The sequence below is a fragment of the Lactuca serriola genome, chromosome 9 (assembly GCF_051521515.1).
Source record: "Lactuca serriola cultivar US96UC23 chromosome 9, Lser_US96UC23_V15, whole genome shotgun sequence".
NCBI lineage: Eukaryota > Viridiplantae > Streptophyta > Magnoliopsida > Asterales > Asteraceae > Lactuca > Lactuca serriola.
The window spans coordinates 18,540,204-18,563,726 of record NC_136416.1 but is presented as its reverse complement, the minus strand read 5'-3'; the positions used below and the strand labels follow the sequence as shown (position 1 = coordinate 18,563,726).

Below are 23,523 nucleotides of genomic sequence, written 5' to 3'. Positions count from 1 at the left end.
TTCATCTACCCATGTTTTACCCAACATATTTTGTAGATATAAAATACTTTATACAATTTACATCATTTAAAACATGTATAAAAATTTTTCACCAGCATAGACAACAAGTATTCAGACAATATGCACACATAACACGTAATTTATATTAAAATACTTCATATCTATGTGTAAGATGAAAGTAACTATGAACTCACCTGAAAGGTGGTGACTCAGCACTCGGACAACGCTTCGATACTCTCAAAACAATTTCCTTCGATAAAACCTAGTACCAATACCACTAGGGTTTAGTCTAACGATAACCGCGACAAATTAATAGTCTGACTATTATTATTATTATATAAGCGTTAAATAACACTCAATATAACTCATAATAATAGCCCAAATAATTATTTCAAGGACCTAATAACATTCCTATAATTATTTGAAAGCTATATTAAAAATTGCGTAAGCGTAGCTCACTTACAGCGAATTTTATCGAAAACCGGAACTTTATTTGGAGCAACGTTTCAAAACCGAAAGACTCTTTTTCTCAGGACTCCGGGAGCCTCGGGGCTTCCTTAGGGTGCTAGGGGCTTTATCTAGGGCTTAGGGGTGGTTTGGGGTCTTAGAGAGAGAAAGAAACCAGAGAGAGAAAGAGATTTGGTGTGAAAATGTGTGAAAAGCTCGGACCCTTCGCATGCCTTTTATAGGCGCCTGACTTCGGACTACGTTGGGCGTAACTCCGGATAGGGTTGCCAGCTCGCACCAGCTGGCTCGCACTTCGGACTCGGATGGATAAGAACCGAGGTACGCTGGGCGTACCAACCTCGGACGTGGGGCGTACTGCGAAGGTGGCGTGTCACTCATCCGAAGCGGGTACCGAGTCAGCGATGGAGGGTCTAGATTATGCCACGTCATCGATCCTTCATCAGGTCTCGCAATTTCATGCTTCAACTTTAAAAATTCGTAACTTTCGTGTAAGAGCTCCGTTTTTGACGTTCTTTATATCCACGCGAAGGTGGGAACATACTCTACAACTTTCGTTTAGACTCCGTTGGCTAATTTTGACTTGATTTTAAATTTTATATTATTAACAGGCCAGGACATGATTGGTCCGTTAAATCCTCTTAACTTCTTCATCCGACGTCCGTTTTCGCCCATCTTTTTATCGTTATGCTACTCTTAACGAGATCTTCGATTCCCGTTTAGGTCATGTCGGCTAAAAACTGCTCGATCTAATATTCGAATTTCGGGTTGTACACTACTAATCCGAAACTTCGAAAAATCATAACTTCTTCATACGAAGTCAGATTTGGGCGTTCTTTTTATGGATGCTCTTAGTTTAACATATTCTACGACTTTCGTTTAGAGTGATAAGGCTAAATCTCGCTCTATCGTAAATTCACTATTTACGCTTCCCGGTATCGTGTCGGTTCCGTCGTGAAACTTCAACGGGTCATAACTTCTTCGTTATAACTCAGATTTCGGCGTTCTTTATATGTATGGAAACCTTGTGACATATTCTACAACTTGGTTAAGATTATTTATTCTTAATAATCTTTTGTCGAAAAATCGTTTTCGACCCCTATTGCCTCTAAATTGACTAGCCCGGATCTACGGGCGTTACATGCGGGCCCTAACAATTCCAAACTAACATATCCAAAATAGGGTTTTCTAAGACCTAATTAGGGTTTCCAACCTAATCACGTGCCAATTAGACAAATGGATCAATTTTTAGGTTAATTAATGTTAATTAAGTTGGGCACCACCAACTACCACCTTGGGTAGTGGTAGTCAACGGCCGCTCACGGCGGTAGCCACCACCTCGTGGTGGTGGTTATGATTCTAGACCAAAACATTTCCAAGCATCTCAAATAGCAATCCAATCACACACATATGCACACCACCACCGAACACGATAGCTGGTGGCGGCAGAAGGCGGCAACACGGTGGTGGTAGTGGTGGGTTTTCTGGCCAAAATCACATATATAACATCATACCCATAAAGAACCATAAAGACCCATAAAATTCACTCTCACTCACACAAAAACACACACACACACAGCCACCCCTCACGGTGGCTAGTGGCGGCAAATAGGAGGCATCATAGCGACAACCACCATGGTTGGCTGCCATGGTGGTCCGCCAAGCTCTCCGGCCAACATCACACCCACACCCGTTTCACGGTTGAAGCAGCAACACACACGACTCGTGTTCTATCGTAAATCATGCACCATCTCAGCCACTCTCACGGCTACGCATGGCAACTGAAGCACAAAAAGAGGCAGTCGCTTGGAGTAGTGGCGGCGGCAACGATGTGATAACTGAACGAGATGGAGAAGAGAGAGAAGGTGTACGACCCCATCGGAACAGCCACAACGATGACCACCAACGTGTTTCTCTCGGTCATCCACTACCATGACCTCCTATGGAAGCCTTGGCCTTTAACAGCAGCGTGACAGCAACAACGGAGCTCGGTGGCACAAGGAACGACAAGATTTTTTTTAGAAACCCAATTGTTCTTGCTTTTTTCATCTTTTTGGATCTTGAAGTTTTGTATTCAAGAACAACTTCATTCTTGACAACTTCAACTTTGAAAGTTTGAATCAAATCTTTTGGAGTTTGATACATTTGAAATTCTTGGATTGAAGGCTTTCGATATGACACCATTCCTTCAAACGAATCACAAGAACTCAAAATTCATCAGTTTGAACTCCAATTGAACAAAAAACTCTCACATCTTCATAAAAATCACATTGAATTCCCATTTATTGAACTTCAACAAATTTAAGAACATGAAGATCATTTGGGTCTTCAATAAGAGAAATATATTCCTTTTTGAATAATTTTCTTTCTTTTCCTTCCTTTTGATTTTCACATAAAGATAACATATTCATGGTGATTGCTTGCCAATCTTCAAAAGATGTTGAAATATCAATCTTCCATGATCATCTTTCAAGCCTCCATGAGAAACTAAAGTATCCAATGTAATCAACCTGCCTTTCAACAATAACCCATAAAATTGATTCTCATTAACTTTGTATTTGACATCTTTAATCATCACGATCAAAGAATCATAAGCCAAATACACACCATGATCACAAGAACTTTAAATTTTATAGAGAGAGAAAGCGAATTTGAAAGAAATCTCTAGAAAGAAAAAGTGAAAATAACAAGTATTCTAGAGAGAGAAATTAAAATGTTGAATCAAATCAAGGAATAAATTTGATTTCTAAAACAAAAACTTTCGCAAAGATGAAGAACATACACCCATTTGAGATTCACCAAATCAAAAGTTGTCATCATGGATCAATTTTTAAGAATTTCAAAAACACCCGCTCTGATACCAATTGTAGTGACCCAGATTATGATGACATGTACAGAATAGTAAAGATCTAGTGAATCATACAAACATCAAGAACACAAGGAGTAAATAAACACGTTTAAGCTCCATTAGAATAGTAAGAGTACAAGTGGGTTTCAAAATGGGTCTTACATAATCGGAGTCACTCATTTCCTATTTATAGGAAAGACTCAACCCATTTACACATACAAGAGGGTAAGCCACATCCAAGGAGAACTTTTCACCTTAAGATTTAGTGTAGGGTATTTTTCTCTTTTCATTTAGCAGTCACTGTAATCCTTCATCACCAAAGCTATCTTCCAAAACTATACCAGAACCACCAATATATCTACCGTCACACATACCACCATCATCACCACCAAGCTAGATTCATCGATTTCTTACCCTAATATAGAAATCTTTATTTATACTCGGGAGAAACAGCAAGAGTTGTAACTGATCACCGTGAATTTTAGCAGAATTAGGATCCAATACTTTACCAGACCCGACATCTTCGTCTTGACTTTTGGAACATCAGCTAATTCAAACTCGGTTTCAACTTCTGATGTTGTTGATTTATGATCAACAACAGGGGTATGTGTTGTTGTTGATGATTATTTCTTCACCCAACTACAACGACTTGTGTGATAGGACTAGGGTTAGGGTTCTTGAAGCTGTTAAAGGAGATGAAAGTACCGATCAATCTATAGGAGAGAGAGAGAGAGATGAAGAAGGGTAACAAAGTTAGGTTCGATTTGTAGGTCCTGATTTGTAGGTTCCAAAGAAGCATCATTCGTAATCTCTTCCTTCTCCTGCGATTCTTGGGTTCCGATTTTTTGGTGTCGTCAGATGTTTGGGGAGGAAACGGGTGGGACACAAAGAAACATGTGGAACGGGAAGAAACGGGTGGGACGGGTTCAGTGGTGATCGTCGACAATGTTCACCTGGTTCCACCGGAGACTGTGATTATGACGGAGCACCACCGCCACCCCTCATCGGAATCTGTGATTGAGAGGATAAGGGTTGGGTCACATTGTGGGAGACGAACCTGGTAGGGAAAAGGAAGGGGACCAGGAGACGTTGGGTTAGCTATTTAATTTATTTTAACTTTTTTAATCTGAAAATGATGATAAATGAAAAGAGAAAAATACCCATGCACTACCGACACAAAAGTGACAGGGTTAGAGTCAAGGACTAATTGCGAAATGAACTGAAAACTTAAGGACCAATGGTGTGACTTTTTGCTAGGAAGTCCTCAAAATCCGATATTTTGTAAACCGCAAGGACACGATATTGATGCTAGTGACGATATCCTTGATACTAACTAGCATGAATGCGCTAACTATAGATATAATGCCTGAAGATGAAGACCTACTTTATATCACCCTTCAATTCGAATTAGCAAAAGTAATGTCTCATTGCATAATATGGATTCCAAACAACCAATTGTTAAATTTTATCTTAAAAAAATATATAATATAATTATTTAACGGGAAAGATACATTTAGTCCAAATTAAGCTCTGATTTTTTATTTGGGTTGTTCTAAATGCACGAATAAAATTCTATATACACCAACGTCACTTTGTTAAATTCTAATATACTTTATCAGTTTTCATTTAATGCCCTTTATTTTCTATTAAAGTGTCAAAATCTACCTTCCATTTTCCGCTTTTATAGTTTTTATTTTACTGTTTTGTTTATTTAGTTGTTTTATTAACTAAACTTATTTTTTATATATATAAATAAAACACATGGTAATTATTATTATTTTCAACATTTTCTTTTTTTATTGATTGAGAATTTTAAATTGTTCAATACTAAGTTACAAATGTTTATAAAAATACATTGTAATAAATTTATATTAATAAATAATCAAGATTTTATCAAACAATAATGTACTTTTAAAATATACTTTAAAATAAAATGAGTACATTTTATGTCTATATATTAAAATAAAGAAACGATAATAAAATAAGGCCATCCCAACAAGGGTTTCATGAAAACTTTAATGGGTTAAAAAATAATCGGGATAATGACTTGAAAGGGTAACGAACTTTCGACTTTTGTCACATTTAGTCACTAAACTTTTTTTCGTTATCTATTTGCCATTGAACTATTGAAACTGTTTACATTTTACCCTTATGACCGGCTGTTACCGGTCATAAGGGTAAAATGTGAACAGTTTCAATAGTTTAGTGGCAAATAGATAACGAAAAAAAGTTTAATGACTAAATGTGAACAAAATCGAAAGTTCGTTTCCCTCTAAAAAGTTCAATGACTAAATGTGAACAAACTTCCTATTGTATTATGTTTTAGCAAAATTATTTATTTTTGTTTAATTGTAGCAACATTTGTTGATGAAGAAATCTATGAAATAATTTAAAAAAAAAAAAAAAAAAAAACCTGAATAAATCTCCGATAGTAACCCGCTAATCCCAGGAAACTCCGAATCTCAGATGGAGACTTCGGAACCTCCCATCTCATCACGGCCTCGACCTCGGCCGGATCGACCAGAATCCCGTTCTGGTTGACGAGGTGTCCAAGAAATTGCACCTCGCGCAACCAAAACTCACACTTGGAGAACTTGGCATACAAGCTCTCCCTCCTCAGGGTCTCCAACACCTCTCTTAGATGCTCCTCATGTTCCTCCCGAGTCTTGGAATAAACCAAGATATCATCAATAAAGACTATTACAGACCGATCCAGCATCGGTCTACATACGCGATTCATGAGGTCCATGAACGCGGCAGGAGCATTGGTGAGCCCAAACGGCATCACCACGAACTCATAATGGCCATAGCGCATCTGAAACGCGGTCTTCTGCATATCCTCCTCCCTGACTCTCATCTGATGATAACCCGAACGCAAATCAATCTTGGAGAACTAAGATGCTCCCTGAAGCTGGTCAAAGAGGTCATCAATCCTCGGAAGTGGGTAACGGTTCTTCAACGTTACTTTGTTCAGCTCCCGATAATCTATGCACATCCGATGCGACCCGTCCTTCTTCTTTACAAACAGAATCGGGGCTCCCCAGGGTGAACTGCTCGGACGAATAAATCCCTTGTCTAGCAGCTCCTGCAGCTGCGTAGACAACTCCTGCATCTCGGGAGGAGCCAACCGATACGACACCTTGGCTATCGGAGCCGCGCCAGGAACAAGGTCAATCCTGAACTCCACCTGTCGCTCCGGAGGTATCCCAGGAAGCTCCTCTGGGAAAACATCTGCAAAGTCTTGGACCACCGGGACCTCGCTCACTGTCGCCTTACCCGCCTCCCGGGTATCCATCACATATGCGACATATCCTGCGCATCCCTGCTGAAGATAGCGCCTAACCCTCGCAGCTGAACATACAGTGGGTCCACACTGAGGCCTCTCTCCATGAATCACTAACTCTCCCCCGCTTGGGGTCCTGACCCGCACTAGCTGCTGCGCGCAATCTATCACCGCCCCATTAGGGCTCAGCCAATCCATACCTATAATCACCTTGTTCCCACGCAACGGAATGGGAACCAAATCTACCAAGTAGCGCTCCTCAAACAAACGCAACACGCAATCTCGAAATACCATCGATGCTCGCACCGATCGGTCGTCGGCAATCTCCACCTCCAAAGGGCAATCTAACTCGCCCGAAGACTCATGAAACTTCTTGCTAAGCGCAAGGGAAACGAATGATCGGGATGCACCCGAATCAAATAACACCTGAACTGGGAGGCCGTTCACATGGAACGATCCTAATGCATACATATACATACAGGGCACAAATCAATAACATAACATCATAAAAATAAGATAGAGGGAAAGAATCATACCCGTCACCACATCGGGTGCGGCGCGTGCCTCCTCGGCAGTCAGCTGAAATGCCCGGCTCCTCACCACGGGAGCCTTTGCCTTGCCCTGCCGACCATCCGTGATTCACAGGGTCGCTGGAGCTGGCGCCTTTACTGGCGCTGCAACTGTCAACTGGGGGCAATTGGCCTTCTTGTGGCCCCTCTAGTTACAGTGAAAACACAGCAACTCTGATGTCTGAATAGCTAAAACTGGAGTAGTACAATCCCTGCTAAAGTGCCCTGCCTTGCCGCACTTGTAGCAGCCCACTGATCCCATCCTACATGCCCCCATATGCGTCCTGCCGCATTTCCCTCAGCGGCTCGGTCCTGACTGGCCTTTCGGCCTACCATCTGATCCCTTGGGCTTCTTCCCCGAAGCCCCTCCTACCTGACCCTCCTCTAGTTTCCGTTTCCGGATGTGCTCCAAATCTATCTCCCTATCCCTCGCCCTGGCAATCATGGAGTCCAGGGTAGGGCAAGCCGAAAAGCTAACATGCTCCCGGATGTCAGCTCGTAGCATATCATGGTAACGAGTCCTCTTCATGTCCTCGTCACCAGCATACTGGGGCACCAATAAAGCCCTCTCCCGGAACTTGGCGGTGATCTCTGTCACAGTCTCCGTCGTCTGCCTCATGTCTAGAAACTCCCTGGCCAGCTGCTGAAGCTCGACAGCCGGCGCAAACTCTGCCCTGAACCTGGTCACAAAGTCCGACCAGGTCATAGCCTCGATAGCTGAGGCTCCCAACGAGTCACCCACTGACTCCCACCAATCCCGGGCTCGGTCCCGTAAACATCCTGCTGCATACCTCACCTTCGACCCCTCGGGGCAGAAGCTAGTCAACTGGGCAGACTCGATGTCTGCAATCCATCGCCTGGCAGCAATAGGGTCCTTCACCCCATGGAAATCCGGTGCACCACTGCCCCTGAAGTCCTTAAAGGACAGTGTGCGAGATCCCGTCTGGCCAGATGCCATGTCGCTCCTGAACGCCCTGAGGCGATCCTCCATCAACTCGATGATCCCTTCCTTGCTCGTTGTTCACCAACTTCCAAGCCAATGACTTAATGGCTTAAGATATCAAGTCCAAACTTCATATCCATAACTAATAGAATGTCTAAAGCCATAAAGTTGCAAACTTTATGGCCATGCATGGTTACAATGATCCCAAAAGCTAAAACTCCAACTCCTTAACCCATTAAGACACCTCAAAACTTGCATGCAGTGAAAAGAAGGTCCAAGCTCACACTTTTATCACTTAATCTACCCTAAAACGTCCATAATGACAACTCCTTTGATCTAAGGTAGTTCCTACCCCCAAAAAGACCAAGAAAATGGGGCTAATAAGCACAAACTTTTAACATAAAAAAATCTAGATATATGATGATCAAGTTCAGAACTTTATACCACAAAATGATGCTCCAAGATGCCAAGAGTCCAGATCCACAAGCTTGAGAGCAACACCAACACTCCAATGATCTTCCTTCTCTATCAAGAACACTAAAATAATACCAAAAAGATGCACAATGTTTCAATCTCTCATACACACTTACGATTTTCTAAATGAGGATAGGGACTGGAGTGTTGAAGGGTTTTGAGGCCATAATGTTCTTTAAATATGGTGAAAACCCTAAAAATTAGGGTTTGGTCTCTGAGTGCAAACACATGGCATCAATCATAGAACGATTGGTGTTTGAACGCCTAACATCCTACGCCAAACGCATGGCTTTTAGACTAAATTGCCAAAAATTACCACAACACGGTTAAAAGTGTAAATACCTGGAAACCATGGTGGTACAGAGGAGATGTAGTTACAAAAGCATATAGGCGGCGACAGAGCTTGATCTGAAACCCTAAGAGATCTATGAAATCTGTGACGAAACCCAAGATAACGTCCATAGCGTCGGTAACAGAGTTCGATCTATCAAAACCCTAGCCGAAGTTGATGGCGGCATACATGTGACGAAACCTAGTCGATGGAGATCGTTTGCAGCGCACATGTGACAACAGAGATCGATAGCAACACCATAGAAGGAGAAAAAAAAGGAATATTCAGATGATGTTCGAAGGGTGCAGGTTTTATACGACAGGTGGTTACAACTGAGGTGGGCTTTCCGATTTGGAAGGTAAGGTTTAAAGTGGGTGTTGGTAGCGGTTTACGACGGTGAACAAGGGTGCGACAAGGGTTTTATGATAGTGGTGTAACCTGCAAAAGGAGGATGTAGGAAGCTGGTGGTGGGTTTTAAGGTGGTATAAGGTGTTTGATTGAGGAAGAAGGATGTTGGAAGGTGGAGATGGAAGTATGGTATTTGAGAGATGCAGGTGGTGTGCTGTAGTGGTGGTTGTCCGGAAATGGTGGTCGGTGGTTCTTGAAGAGTTAACAGAAGAGGGGGGGAGCTCAGTAAAAGGAGGTGTGGGGTGGGGTGGGGTGGATGGGGATGTTGGCGTTATGTATGAAGGGTGTTGTTTTTTCTTTTATTTTTAAATTAATAATAATTATAGTAAGATTAAATTAAATAAAAAAGAAATACAAAATGGCACAATAGTCATTTTATGTCCCATAAGGGACGAAACATGTAAACTTAAACTAATGAGGGATGAAGAGTACATTTTTTAACCAAACGGGACGATCCGAGTTAATTTTTGAAAATAACGAATAAACTTACTTTTTGAAACATACACGAGGGACGATTCATATAATTTACTCTAACTTTTTGTAACGACCCAATTTTCACATCCAAAAATTTTTGTTTAAAAACGTTACTTTAGAAAATATTAATAACTAAAATTATCGTTTAATCAACCATAACGTAAAGTGAACCATGTCTGAAAACCAAAACATACAACTAATCAGAATATCAGAGTATCTATCCTAGTGAAGCTCGTAAATGCGGAAACCGGAGAGTGTGTGTGTGACATGCTGCTACCGCGCCGGCTCCTTTCCCTTAGCTGAGGAGGTACCTGAAACCAAAACTGAAAACTGTAAGCACAAAGCTTAGTGATTTCCCCCATAATACCCCATACCATGCATACAGATAACAACCAATGTTCAGCTAGGAGTTACGGGCCTTGCCCACACTCGGGAAGATACGGGCTCTGGCCACACTTCGCTAGCCGGGAGATACGGGCCTCGCCCACACTTGTGAAGATACGGGCCCTGCCCACACTTCGCTATCTGGGAGGTACGGGCCTAGCCCACACTCCACCCTCGGAGAGATACGGGCCCTGCCCACACTCAACCGCTAACCCATAACATACAAGTATCACGCAGACAACAAGTATAAGCAACTCTATCATATTAACACATATATCATACTTGATTAAACCCAGAGATACGGGCTCGGCCCACACTCTAGTACTAGCATCTCTTCTACGCGGGTCGGCCTTGGTGCCTTAGACCCGTTCCTACTGGAAAGGAAACTCACCTCGAAATGGTTGTTGGTCTGTGTGGGAATTGATCACCTACTACTGCTGTTGCTGCTCCGGAAACCCTCCGGCTGTAATTCCCACAATATACTCAATCAAACACTGCTCGCTGTCCTTTGGGTAAAATGACCATTTTACCCCTGACCTTGCCCTAAGCCAAAGCCAGATTCAACTTTCAGTTGACCCGACTCGCCGAGTTGGCTTTCCAACTCGCCGAGTCCCTACCCAAACGACTGCCCTGAATCCCGATCCTACCCGTCGAGTTAGGCGACGACTCGACGGGTTTGCCTTCTTAACCAATATTCAAGTCCTTCATCCTACTCGCCGAGTTGTATGAACAACTCGTCGAGTTCATCTTCATCCGATGAACACTCATGCTGAGACTCGCCGAGTTGTATGAACAACTCGTCGAGTCTGTTCTTGATCTAAGGAGATTACCTTGAACTCGCCGAGTCAGGGCATTGACTCGCCGAGTACCTCCATAGATGGGTTAAGCTTCCGACTCACTAAGGCACACCTCGTGACTCACTGCTCACTCGACATTACGAAAAGGGGACAAACTCGGAGACTCGCGAACAGACTCGCCGAGTCATATGAACGACTCGCCGAGTCGTTGCCATGCACCTACTAAATACACGGATTTGCTCGATTCCAGTCCATGCCATTCATAGATCTGGACTTCCAGGACACGAATCACACGTAAAGTTTCCAACTTTACGTGTGGATATTCACCAATATGGATTTTAGGGCTCAAAATGTCTCAAAAGGGTGGATCTAGGGCTATCAAGCAACATGGGGCCATAAAGCTAACAGATCTGAGCTCCTGGAGCTCAATCTTGCCTAGATCCAGAGGCCAAACATCTTATTACGACATATAATGCACATACAAGCTTGGGGATTTGACCAAGAAGGACCCAAATGAAGTATTAAGCATAGAATCATGGGGAAAACGGGTTATACCTCAAAGGAACTGCTGGAAGAACACAATAATGCCTGGATGGCTTCCCTTCTTCTGGATCTACTTCCTTCCTCCTTCCAAAACCTTCAAAAACCCACACAAAAGCCTCAAACTCTCAAGAAACGGCTTAGAACGAGGGATACCGGGCTCTAAGGGTGAATGGGGCTGGCTAGAGGCAGTTAAGTCGTTTAAATAGGGTGCAAACCCCCGAAACTTAGGGTTTCATCCAACAGCTGTGACTCGCCGAGTCCAGGATATGGACTCGTCGAGTCGACAACTTAAACGTGTCCCGGGTCCCGCATCCACTCGGCGAGTCGGACCTATGACTCGCCGAGTCCAAGGCTAAAAGAAGGAAAATACTCAATTAAGATTTACGTACCAGGAACCGGGTGCTACACTTTTAACATAGATTTGGTTTACATCTATTAATAAGGCTTTTAAATTTCATAATTTTAAGAACAGATTTTCTCATCCTTTCTAATGAATTTTTCATATCACATTCATGTTATTATTTTTTTACTTTCAGTTTTGTCCGTCCTATCTCACAACATATGAAAAATATTCTTTTTTCATGCTTTCATTAAATTATTTATTATTATCTTTTTAATTTAAACTTTTACTAAATTGAATTTATGAAAAATAAAATAAAACTAAACATAAATTTTTTTATTAAAACATAGAATAGTACAACTAAAAAAAACAAAAAAAATAATTAAAATTCAAACACGATAATTGAAAATCCCAAAACGAATGACATTGGAGAGAAAATGAATGTAATTGAAGAATGATGAAATGGAATGGAAGAATATGCGATTTTTAATGGTAGAAACGGGTATTTGCTATTTATATTTGTAAAAAAAAGATTGAATTTTTGATCGGTTAGAGAGAGAAAGAGAGTAAGCAAGCAGGTTAAGATATCTATTTCTCGGACTTAATACGTCGACAGTACTGCACCTATCCGTCACGTCAAACTCATGACTTTGTCCATCGTAAAAGGATATCCAATGATCAACCTATGATATGTTATTAAAATTTATATTTCTTAAATAAAATGTCATTAAATATTTAATAGGTATTACTAAATAGTAGGAAATAATATATTCAAAATCAAATTTAATAATATAGTAAAATAAAATATAATTAATTGGGAAAAGAGTTATAAAACATAAAAATGTATTGACTGATATATATTAAAATGGTTTAGAAAAAAAAAAAAGTTTTCTAATATAATATACGGCAAAACAAATACCAAAGAGTTATAAAATAAAATAAAACTCTCTTTAAACATATAACAAAAAATCTTCTTTTTTAATTTAAAGAAATCATTTGGGTTTTAACCATTCTTCCATGCTACCTTCTTTTTAATTTAAAGAAATCATTTGGGTTTTAACCATTCTTCCATGCTACCTTCTTCCTCTGGTGTATCTGGTCGACCACCCCTAGCCTCCTTCTTTCAATTATTCATAATAGCTATGTCTCTACTACCAATAACCTCTACACCCTTCACATCTCTGTCGTTCTAGTCTCGTCAAAGACAACCGGAGAAAAGGGCCTAAAACTAGAAGAAATATTGGAGAAATACAACTGTCAGGATTTTGATTGAATTTACCACAGAGGGTAGCATTGATGCCACTGATTGAAACTTTCTTTTTCACAATTGCATTGCTTTTCTTCCTTTATTATTCTTCCCCAAATTTCGATAAAATTATCCAGTTTTGAAGCAAATTTGTGACGGGAAAACAATAACCATATGTAATAATCAAAACCCATATGAAGAAAAGATGAGAGATAGTGACACGCTGGTTAAACACCCAACTTACATAGCTGAAGAAGAGAAAGAGACTTTGACTTATACAACCAAAAAAATTATTTGTCGAGAGCACCTACCACCTGGTTATGTCTACATCTCACAAAAGATGAAAGAAATCTCACAAACGAATAATCGATTCAAATCTCCCCCAACAAAATCAAAATAAAACTAAAAAGATTTACAGCCAGAAACCGTTGTTTACAAGCAGAAACCTGCAGGAGATGTCGGGTTGGATGAGACAGAGATTTGGACCAGTGCAATTGTAGGTGAAAGAGGGGTCGTAGCATATAGGGATGTCGTCGGAAACAAAACAAGTGGCGCCGAAGTCTGAGAGGACGGAAGCATTAATAGTGAGGATATAGGTCATGGTGAGAAAATGTAACGCCCAGTTCCTGGTATGTATTAAATTCAAAATTTATTCATTGTTATATAGAAACTCGACGAGTTGTAGGCCCCAAACTCGTCAAGTAGGAATGGATTTGGACACGGTTTGAAAAGTCTACTCGGCGAGTTGAGAGCCTCAACTCGACGAGTATGACTGGCAGAATGAAACCCTAATTTTTAGGGTTTTACACCCTATTTAAACACCTTAAACTCCAAAGGCTGGCCTCACTTACAGCCTCCATCATCCCAAAACCTTGCCACGAAACCCTAATACACTTTTGAGAGTTTTGAGCCATTTTTGGTGCATTCTTGTGGTTTTGAAGAAGAAGATACTTGAAGAAGGAGCAGGGACGTGTTGGAGAAGAATAGATCCATAAGTCTAGCTTCATTTATGACTCATTATAGGCATAAAGCTCCTATATTGCCTATAGTATGCTTAGATCTAGTTTTAGGGCATTTTCTCCATATTTTGGTCCAAGAATGTAAGCTTTTGGGACTTGGACGTCCCAAGTAAATACCCTTTCAGATCTAGGGTCTAGAAGGGTTTTAATGGCATAAAGGTGCAAACTTTATGGCCATTGAAGCCCCATGAAAGCTTTAGGATGTCATTTTGGTCTTTTAAGCTCCAAAAGGCCATGCATGAAGAGAAAGTCAGAGACTTTACGTGTTCATGTAGTGTCTAGGGTCCAGATCTATGTTTTTATGCCTTAGCTTGAAGTATTATGGCTTTTAGATCAAGATATAGGTCTTAAAGAGTGAGGGTTTGAGCTAAACCCATTAAGGAAGGCTATTAACGGGTAAAGTTGGAAACTTTACCCGTAAAAGGACACTTTCAATATGTAGATGAAGTTTGGAGCTTAGATCTGAAGGATAGGAGCTTAATCTATTAAGATGGCTTAACAAACTGAAGAACTCGACGAGTTGGGTCGAAGTGTCTCGAGTCTGTAAAGGGCAAAACTCGACGTGTTCAAGGGTGACTCGACGAGTTGACTGGAGAAGCCCTGATTTTGTGGACAGGAGGAACTCGACGAGTTGTGAAAAAACTCGACGAGTTGGATCGCGATTTTAGGGTTTATGAATCATGGAACTCGACGAGCTGATGGACCAACTCGGCGAGTTGAGTCAACCCAAAATATTGACTTTGACCAGAAGGCAAACTTTGACAAAGGTGTTGACTTTGACTTTGACTTTGACTTTGACCAAAGTTGACCCTTAAGGGGTTATGGGTATGAAAGGGTAACTAAAGGAGATCCTTTATGTGTAGGAGTCTGATTGGAGTTGATTTCAGAGTCGAGGACAGTTCAGCTACTTCACGACATTTGAGGTGAGTTAGCTTCCAGTAGAAGTGGGTCGAAGGCACCAATGACGACCCACCAGTAGTTGATTATATTTGAGATAATTGTCTTTGTGATAATTATCTGGTATGCCATTATTTATTATGCTTTATGTGCCAGTATGCTATGATATTATGTGAGTCGTAGGAAGGGTAGGTTAGACCCCGCAGCCGGTTGAGATAAATCGGAAGGTAGGTCGGGCATTCCGATATGCCTGATAGTATGTTAATGCTATGTATTATGTGGTAGTGGTAGGGGTGAAACAATCCCCGTAGCCTGTTGAGATAAACCGGAGCGCAGGTCGGGCACCCAGACATGCCTGGCAGGGTAGATCGAGCACCCAGATATGCCTGACAGGGTAGGCCCAACACATAGATATGACCGACGGTATGTTATTATATGGTATGCGATATGATAGGGGAACTCACTAAACTTTGTGCTTACAGTTTTCAATTTTGGTTTCAGGTACTTCCTCTTCGAAGGGAAAGGAGCAGGCATGATCGCATCGAATCACAGTACATTTTTCGGACCAGAGATCTTTGGGATTTATACTCTGATGATGTTTTATCATGATATGTTTTGATTATCGATACATTGGCTTTTGATATGAGTGATACTACGATTGTTTTCTGACAAGTGATTTTATAATTATTTAATTTGAAATTGAAAATTTTGAACCGTATTTTTGGGATGTTACAGAAAGGTTGAAGTGTTTTCCGATTCGAGAGAGAAGAAGATGTGGGTAATTTTTGTCGATCCAATGGAGGGCACCATCGGTGCTTGGTTTAATCTAAAGAAGGAAATCGGAGGCGGAGGCAGCTGCTCCGGTGGCTTCCCTTGGTTTCTCTCATTTTCTGGTTCGATATTACAACATGTGGCAAAAGAGCAAGCTGCAGTCGTTGATCAGGGGGAGCCATTTTTGGTCTTCAGCAGCAATAGAAACAATGTTTTAAAAACCGGTTTTTTTAGTTCAACCAGTATGGTGATCGGTTTCCGGTTCAATATCCAAGTAAACCGGTTTCTATAATTCTTCTCTTTTTTCTTTTTTTTTTTTTGTATTTTCCTACACATACATGCATTCATAATTCAAGAATTTGATGTCCACAATCAAACATTGAAAATACACATAAAAACAAGTTGTAGATCAATCTAAATACGTTAGAATAACACATAACTATAAGTTTTGCATCGATCCACGTGCATTAAAAAGAAAATAAAGTCATTGATAAATATAAACGCATCAAAAAACTTCATAACATTTATCATGTGCTTCTATTCATAAAAAAAATTAATAGATGTGAAAAAACCATCAAATTTTTTTATACAAACTGTTTCAATACCTTTGCGGGGAGGGACATCCCTCCTTTCATTTATTTCCATTTATTTTTTTCATTCATTTCCATTTATTTTTGGAGATCAAAATAATATATATTTTTAAAATGCAGAATAAATAAAAAATTTCGAAGAAAAATTTAAAATATTATTTTCATGGATTCAAGTCTATTTAGGATTCTTAATGGATTAGATATTAATGGATTAGATTAAGAATAGGATACAAGAAAAACTAAACAGCTGAAACTCTTACAATCAAAGAAGACAGGTCTATATTTTATTAAAGAAATTTTAATTAATAGGATAAAAAAACATATATAAGATGCACACAGATTTAAACATACAGACTTACCGTTAAGAACAATAGTTGAAAAGATTTTATCTGTACTATTAGATTATCGCAACTAACGAAATGAAAAAAAATAGAATATGCAAGATTGACTGATTGAGGATGGTTTTCAGGAAGAAACTGCTTATGATTGGAAAACATAACAATAACACATTTTCTAAACGTCTTTTAGTCAGTAAATCAAAATCCAATATTACACATACCAAGATGAGAAGACAAATCTTAACAACCATTTCATTAACATTTCAATTTCAACTTGAAGAATAAAAAGTGATGAAAAAGCTTAACAATTTTTATTCTTTCAACCATCCATCATATCCCATATCTCATCCAGATTCAAAAATATGAATCAATCATATCCTCATCCCATTGCATACTTCTGTGTCCAGCTACGAGCAGTGGCTTCATACTTGGTCTTATCAGTCTTGTACATATGAGCTATCTCTGGCACCAACGGATCATCAGGATTTGGGTCCGTTAACAATGAGCAAATGGAAAGCAACACCTGTATGTCATCACAGATTCATTAGAAAACTTTTAAAAATAATTAAAAAAACAAATATTCAGAAGATCAAAACCAGACCTTGGAGATTGTTAGTGCAGGACTCCATTGTTCCTTGAGGATATCTAAGCATATGCTACCATTGCTGTTGATGTTTGGATGGAACACCTTCGTCCTAAATGCAACCTGAAAATCAAACTCTACAAACTTTAATCTTTCAAGTACAAGGACCTAAAAGAATACCAGAAATCATATGTTTGATAAAAAAACAGAAGAAGCAAATCTACCTTAGGAGGCTTGAAGGGGTAGTCAGGTGGGAAATGAATTGAAACTAAGAACACACCACCAGAGTATGGACTATCATTAGGTCCCATGATTGTTGCTTGCCAATGAAACATGTCTTCTGCAACTGGACCTATAATAACAATAAACAAAATTACATCAGCTTATGCATATATTAAGGTCTAAGATCAGTTCTCAATACAAAGAATCTAATTCAGGAAGACTTATCATTCAGATATTGTCAACTTACTTAAGCAAATAGGATTACATATGTGATCACAAGTTATTTATTTAACATATCAACCTTGAAATACCTCGATGTCATTAGTCAAGAGAAGTAAAAGCACCTAAATAGTATTCACTCAAAGAATTCCATTGAGCGATCAATTTTGTATAAAGAATCATAAATCAGGCATCTTTATCATTCAGCCACTATTGACACAGTATAACAAGAGGACGCACAACATCCACTGCAGGATAACAATAACGTTTACAGAGAATATTTGGTTCCTTAAGCTCTATGTATAACTATATATACTTGCAGTGGGTCATTAGATACCATACAAACTTGGTTTCCCTGAATTACCCACACCCCCTAACCAAAACCTTGTTGATAAGCATGCTTTCACCCGATTAAAACATCATTTACTTGCAATCAAACAATATAAACTTGTTCTAGCACAAATCAATCATGGCAAAACATGATTCCTTACGAGAATTAAACTTAAGAATGAAAACAAGTAGTTTTACCGGCACTGCATGACGTAGGAGGGTCCTTCTGCAAATCCTTGAGTTCCTTCAAGATACGTTTCGATGCCATCACCAGAGCTACTTACGATCTCAGAGCTTTACTCTCACCAAAATGTAAAAGCAGATCGCAAGTGCACAGCCAAAAAATCAGCACCGTCTAACCACGCCCTAATTCAAATAAGAATAAGAAATCAGTCCACGAGACAATTGACACAACGACAATCAAAATACCCAAGCGAGCAATCAGAGATCTATACTACCATAACCCTGTGCATACAAACAATCAAATTTTGATTGTCGCGTATACTACATATACAGATAATAGAATTCAGCTATATGTCTTTATACGTGAAGGAGGAAGTACCTGATCGAAGATATATGGAAGCAAAACTGTTGTAATTGGTGGTGTAACAATTTGAGGAGCAGAGACAGCAATAGATCGAAATGGAACTAGGGTTTGGCTTAAATTTACAGCGTATCAAATTTATAGGGCGATCAGCTTCTAGAATTTTCTTTCAATTGCGGGCCCCACAAAGTTGGCGTGAGATAAACGGGCGTCGGACTGTAAAGGCGACTTTTCTCGTTTTCCAACTTCGGCCCACTTTTACGCCAGAGATATCTTTTTTTAATCAAAAAATTTATTATTTTTCTTTAAAATCTAAGAACTTTTTTAATCCTAGAGATTTTATTTTTCTTTTAAGCAGATTAATTTTGTTTATTATTTTGTAAATTTTAGTTATAAATTATAAGATGGATCAAAATAGTTATGTGAGACTTGTGAAAATCTCTTTAAGCTCCAAATATGAAAATCTTTAATTTTTTAATAAAACTAAAGAATTTAGAGTTCTACCTACGAAAATGAGAAGATGGGCTACCGAAATCTCCTACTATGTTGAAAAAATCTAACTTTCGGCCGAGTTTAATGGTCTATTATGGTCTCGGTAGAAAATATTATTTTCTTTTTTCTCTTTTGGTTTTCGCATAATATTCTAAACAACATAATATAAAATTACCAATAAAGTTTATATTTTTTTTTTCTAAATCCGCACATAAAATAGCCCTGATCTACCTGAAACCTAATATTTTCATAGATGTTATCCGCGAAAGTATCAAAAAGTTCTATAAAAATTGGTTTTTTTTCATATGAATCTGACATTTTCTCATACAACATCCGCAAAAATGTTTAATTCATCCCAGAAAAATCTCATTTTTGTAGATCTTCTCTGATATTTCTACAAATGCCAAAAATGTCAAGTTTTAAATAGTCATGCTTATTTTGTGTAAACTTAATATCTATAAGTGTATTCTTGTAATTCTAAGCGTACACTTAGAATAGGTAATTCTAAGTCTAAAAATCTTAATTATATATGACCCTTTCTGGATACGTTAAGGTTATATATAGCCGAGATTTTATGGACTTAGAATAGGTGATTTTCACTCTACTTCCTTTTCCTTGTTTGGATGTGATTTTAGAGTAGGATTACTTATTCGAAGGTATATTTGATCTGGATTATATATAATCGGTACACCCCATGTGATTATAGGAGGACCAGGAAGGATCACCTTTGTAAAAATTTAAATTTTCTCATAGATTCTTTAGACATTCCCATTCTCGTATAAACCCCTTAGATAAATACTCTGGAAATCAATAGAAGAGTCAAGGAGGATCCAACAGAATTTCATTAGGGGAATCCCAAGAAAGAAACATATGAGAAGCACATAGACTATTGAAATCATTTAGTGCCCTTACCCTATTAAGGACACCAATGAGATATTCGCATGAACTTCAGAGATTCAAAATCTTCATTACGAAGCAATGGGGACCAGGGTCAGAATCGGAAGTAAGACAGCTCGGGAATTCAATATACCTACATAGGAGAAAAACACTGTATAGATACCAGGAGAGAATAAATCAATACCAAGAGAGAATAAAATGGAGAACAAAGGAAAACCACACATCATTCATGTAAAGAGTTTGAGCACCATTTCATCTAAGTAATAACTAGTAAATTGGATCAACCTAGTGAATTATTGATTTCATTACTCACATTAGGTTTGGAGCTTATCCTCTTTTCCTGTCATATCTAATGACCATAAATCAGATCACGAAATCTTAATTGATGGTGATTACTTCTCAAATTCATAAGTCTATTCTATGTAGACACTGTTATGAATTGTTTTCGAATATTTTCGAAAATTGGGAAACGATATCCACCAAGCGAAGGTAACTTAGTTCAGATGATACTCGGTTCCTAACCATTCAAGAAACTTAACTATATTCCTTACCAGGACTGCATCATAGGGATGCAGGTCGAATCATTAAGAACAATATAACAAAACGAAAGATTAATACATAGATACAAATGGTTAGAATACATCTAGAGACACGATAGTCGCTCACGAACTCATTTTCTTATCATATAACATAATCATGCCTCCAAAGAAGTGTAACCAACCCACCAGCAAAACACCAATCCTTCAGATAGATGCAGCTACGTTTCAAGCTGCGGTCACAACAGCTGTAACAGCTATCCTGGCACACCTTAATGCTAACAATGCAAATGTTAGTAGTAATGCTATCGGTAAACCCGATCGTGGTGATGATCAAGTACAGCCACAAGTACTTACTTGTAAGGACACCTCGAACCTTAAGCCTAATATCCTTACACGAAAGTTCGAGAACTTGAAAAGGAGTTGTTCAACTCAAGAACCTAACAGAGGGCAACAAACTGGGGCAGTCAATACCCCCATCAGCCCTGTTATTCTTGTTGGATTAATGTCTAAGTCCATAACTATAATTGGTAAGACTTGACCCGACCCGGCATGGTCCATTTGGGTTGCATACCATCATGCACTTGGATGAGAGAAATAAGACACTTATGGTTATTAATATATTATAAGTTCTAGTATATTAATAATAAGAATGATAAGATTATTTAATTAGTATTGATCAAGAATTAATCTAGGATTAATTAAGTGATCAAAAGAAGACTAATTAAATATATGGGTTGATTGTGTAAATCATCCATACTTGTATAGTGGGCTAATGCTCCATGGATAATCAAGTTTGGCTAAAACCCATAGGATGGTTCATGGATGCTCCATGGTGTATTTGTACCCATGGATCCAAGGAAATGGAAAGTCATGACAATTAGGGTTTGCCCTAATTGTAACACTATATAAAGATCTTATTCTTGACAAAATTGGCGACTAGTATTATTCTAGTGAGGGCTAGCCGATTTTGATAAGTGTAGAATTCCCTCAAGTCATTCCAAGTGTTTTGATGATTGTGATTCCATTTGAGGTGTCACACTTGGGGCACTAGGCACTCAAGCTTCATGAAGACTTTCTACATCAAAGAGGTATGTATTCTATCTTGCTATAGTTATTGTTTTGTATGCTAGATTAGGATAATACCTTGGAAGTTCTTATTTGCATGTATAATAGAGAAAACATAGATCCAAGGTATTTAGGGTTGCATGTACACTTAGGAGTGTTAGAATGCTCAAAACCCAACAGTGGTATCAGAGCCTAGGCTTGTTTTCTTGTTATACTTGCAAAAGAAGCTGGAAAATCGAGTTTTGATGCTGTCTGCCCAGCAGACTCGCCGAGTCCATAAATGGACTCGCCGAGTCCAAGGCAAAATGCATCCAACTCGCCGAGTTGGTTGATGCCACTCGCCGAGTAGGAGCCCCAGACAGCATATATTCGAGGTTTTTGGCTAGAAATGGACTAGGAACGTTACCCTAAGTTGTTTTTGATCTTATAAACTTGTTTTTGATGTGGTAATGTTCATGCTAATCCATTTTCAAAGATAATTGTCAATAGATTCATGTTTTGTATTAGTTTAAGGTTTAGACTAATTACATGAAAAAGTTTGATTTGAATTATCTTGTTCTTATGAGTTGCTTAGATTAATAGAAATGTTGAGTGAAATAGTTGTTTTCAATCCATTTTAATCTAAGAGTTGAGTATAAAATGTGTTTGTGTAACTTGTCCTCAAGTTACATGAAGAGTCACATTAAAGACTCATAAAACTCATAATAGTTGGCAATGGTTACAAAATGAAGAGTCTTGTGTCATTGAATGTTTTTTTATGACTCCATAACTTGTCCTCAAGTTATGGAAGTTCAAGAGTCACTTCATTAAAAGAAAAATATGTAACCATAATTAAATCCATAAGTTATAAAATAAAGGAAAAGTTAGTTCTTTTATTAGTTTAAAGTCTTCCATAACTTGTCCTCAAGTTATGGAACTTGAAGAGTTTTTGGATTAAAACTACTTTAAACACATAAGTTATGGAATTAATTAGTTTTGAATAGTTTCAAAACTTGCCCTCAAGTTTTGGAATTTGAAAAGTTTTCAAGTATGAATACTTTAATTCCAAGTTAGCCCTTAGAATTTTAAAAGTTAAAATTCAACCCTTATACTTTATAATATTATAAGTTAATAATATATATATGTATAAGAGTAAAGTCAGTCTTACCGCTAGTACGCCTCATTCACGAAGCCGGTCTATAAGGTGGGTATAAGGTTGTTGCCTATAAAATGGCAACTTAATGGGTGTCCACTCTCACCCACCGCTTGCTTGACTGGTGGAGGGTCGTTAGCCGAACGGGTTTGACAGGACTTGAATTCTCCCTTCATTAAAAGTATTAATGAAAAATACTAAGTAACTAAACTCTTAATAATACCCAATCTTAGTTACTTAGGAAAATGTGAATAAGGTGCTAATCCATGAAATTACACTTTACACTTTGTCAAAGTCGTTAGTGGAGCGTGTGTGGTTAACCGGCACACTAACTTGGACTTAACAAGGTAGGTAAAGGGTGACTTAATATTTATCATAGTATCGATGGAGCGTGTGTGGTTAACCGACACATCGATTGAGGGGTAATTTATTAAGGGTAACAAGTGATTTGCATGGTTACTTCACACCTTGTTTTGTGATCCTCGGCATCCCAGTCACAAAACCTGAAGGGCACACTCGAGATTGAAACATGCCATTGAAAAGTTCAATGAATCTCAAAGATCTAGGAGTTTCAAAACCAATTAAAACCTAATTATACATTTCATTTATCTTGGTGGAAATTGGTGAATCGTCATTCACCTACCTTCAAATATTTTATAGCTTGGATTACGGCATACCTCTTCTAAGTTATAAAATAGTTTGTTGGGTCCTAGCCTTAATATTTCAGATTGGGTGTCATATTAAGGACTTAAGATCAACTATCTTGAATATCTCCCAAAA

General features: G+C 38.7%; 1 protein-coding gene across 1 annotated transcript; it reads right to left on the bottom strand.

Annotated features, from left to right (window-relative positions):
• Positions 1-16,844: 16,844 nt before the first annotated feature.
• LOC145072548 (ubiquitin-conjugating enzyme E2 28-like) lies at positions 16,845-18,791 on the bottom strand. The gene is made up of 5 exons (XM_079018996.1): positions 18,637-18,791; positions 18,273-18,440; positions 17,528-17,655; positions 17,322-17,426; positions 16,845-17,243 (listed from the first exon to the last, which is right to left on the bottom strand). The coding sequence occupies exons 2-5, from the start codon at positions 18,340-18,342 to the stop codon at positions 17,100-17,102; spliced, it is 447 nt and encodes a 148-aa protein (XP_078875122.1). The 5' UTR covers positions 18,343-18,440; positions 18,637-18,791; the 3' UTR covers positions 16,845-17,099.
• Between the last annotated feature and the right edge of the window lie 4,732 nt (positions 18,792-23,523).

Bases quoted from the DNA above. Each gene is read 5' to 3' on its own strand.
- LOC145072548 (XM_079018996.1), bottom strand. From the start codon at position 18,342: ATGGCATCGAAACGTATCTTGAAGGAACTCAAGGATTTGCAGAAGGAC. The intron at 17,656-18,272 runs GTAAAACTACTT...TTGTTATTATAG, and splicing joins TCCTACGTCATGCAGTGCCG to GTCCAGTTGCAGAAGACATG. The intron at 17,244-17,321 runs GTCTGGTTTTGA...GATGACATACAG, and splicing joins CTGCACTAACAATCTCCAAG to GTGTTGCTTTCCATTTGCTC.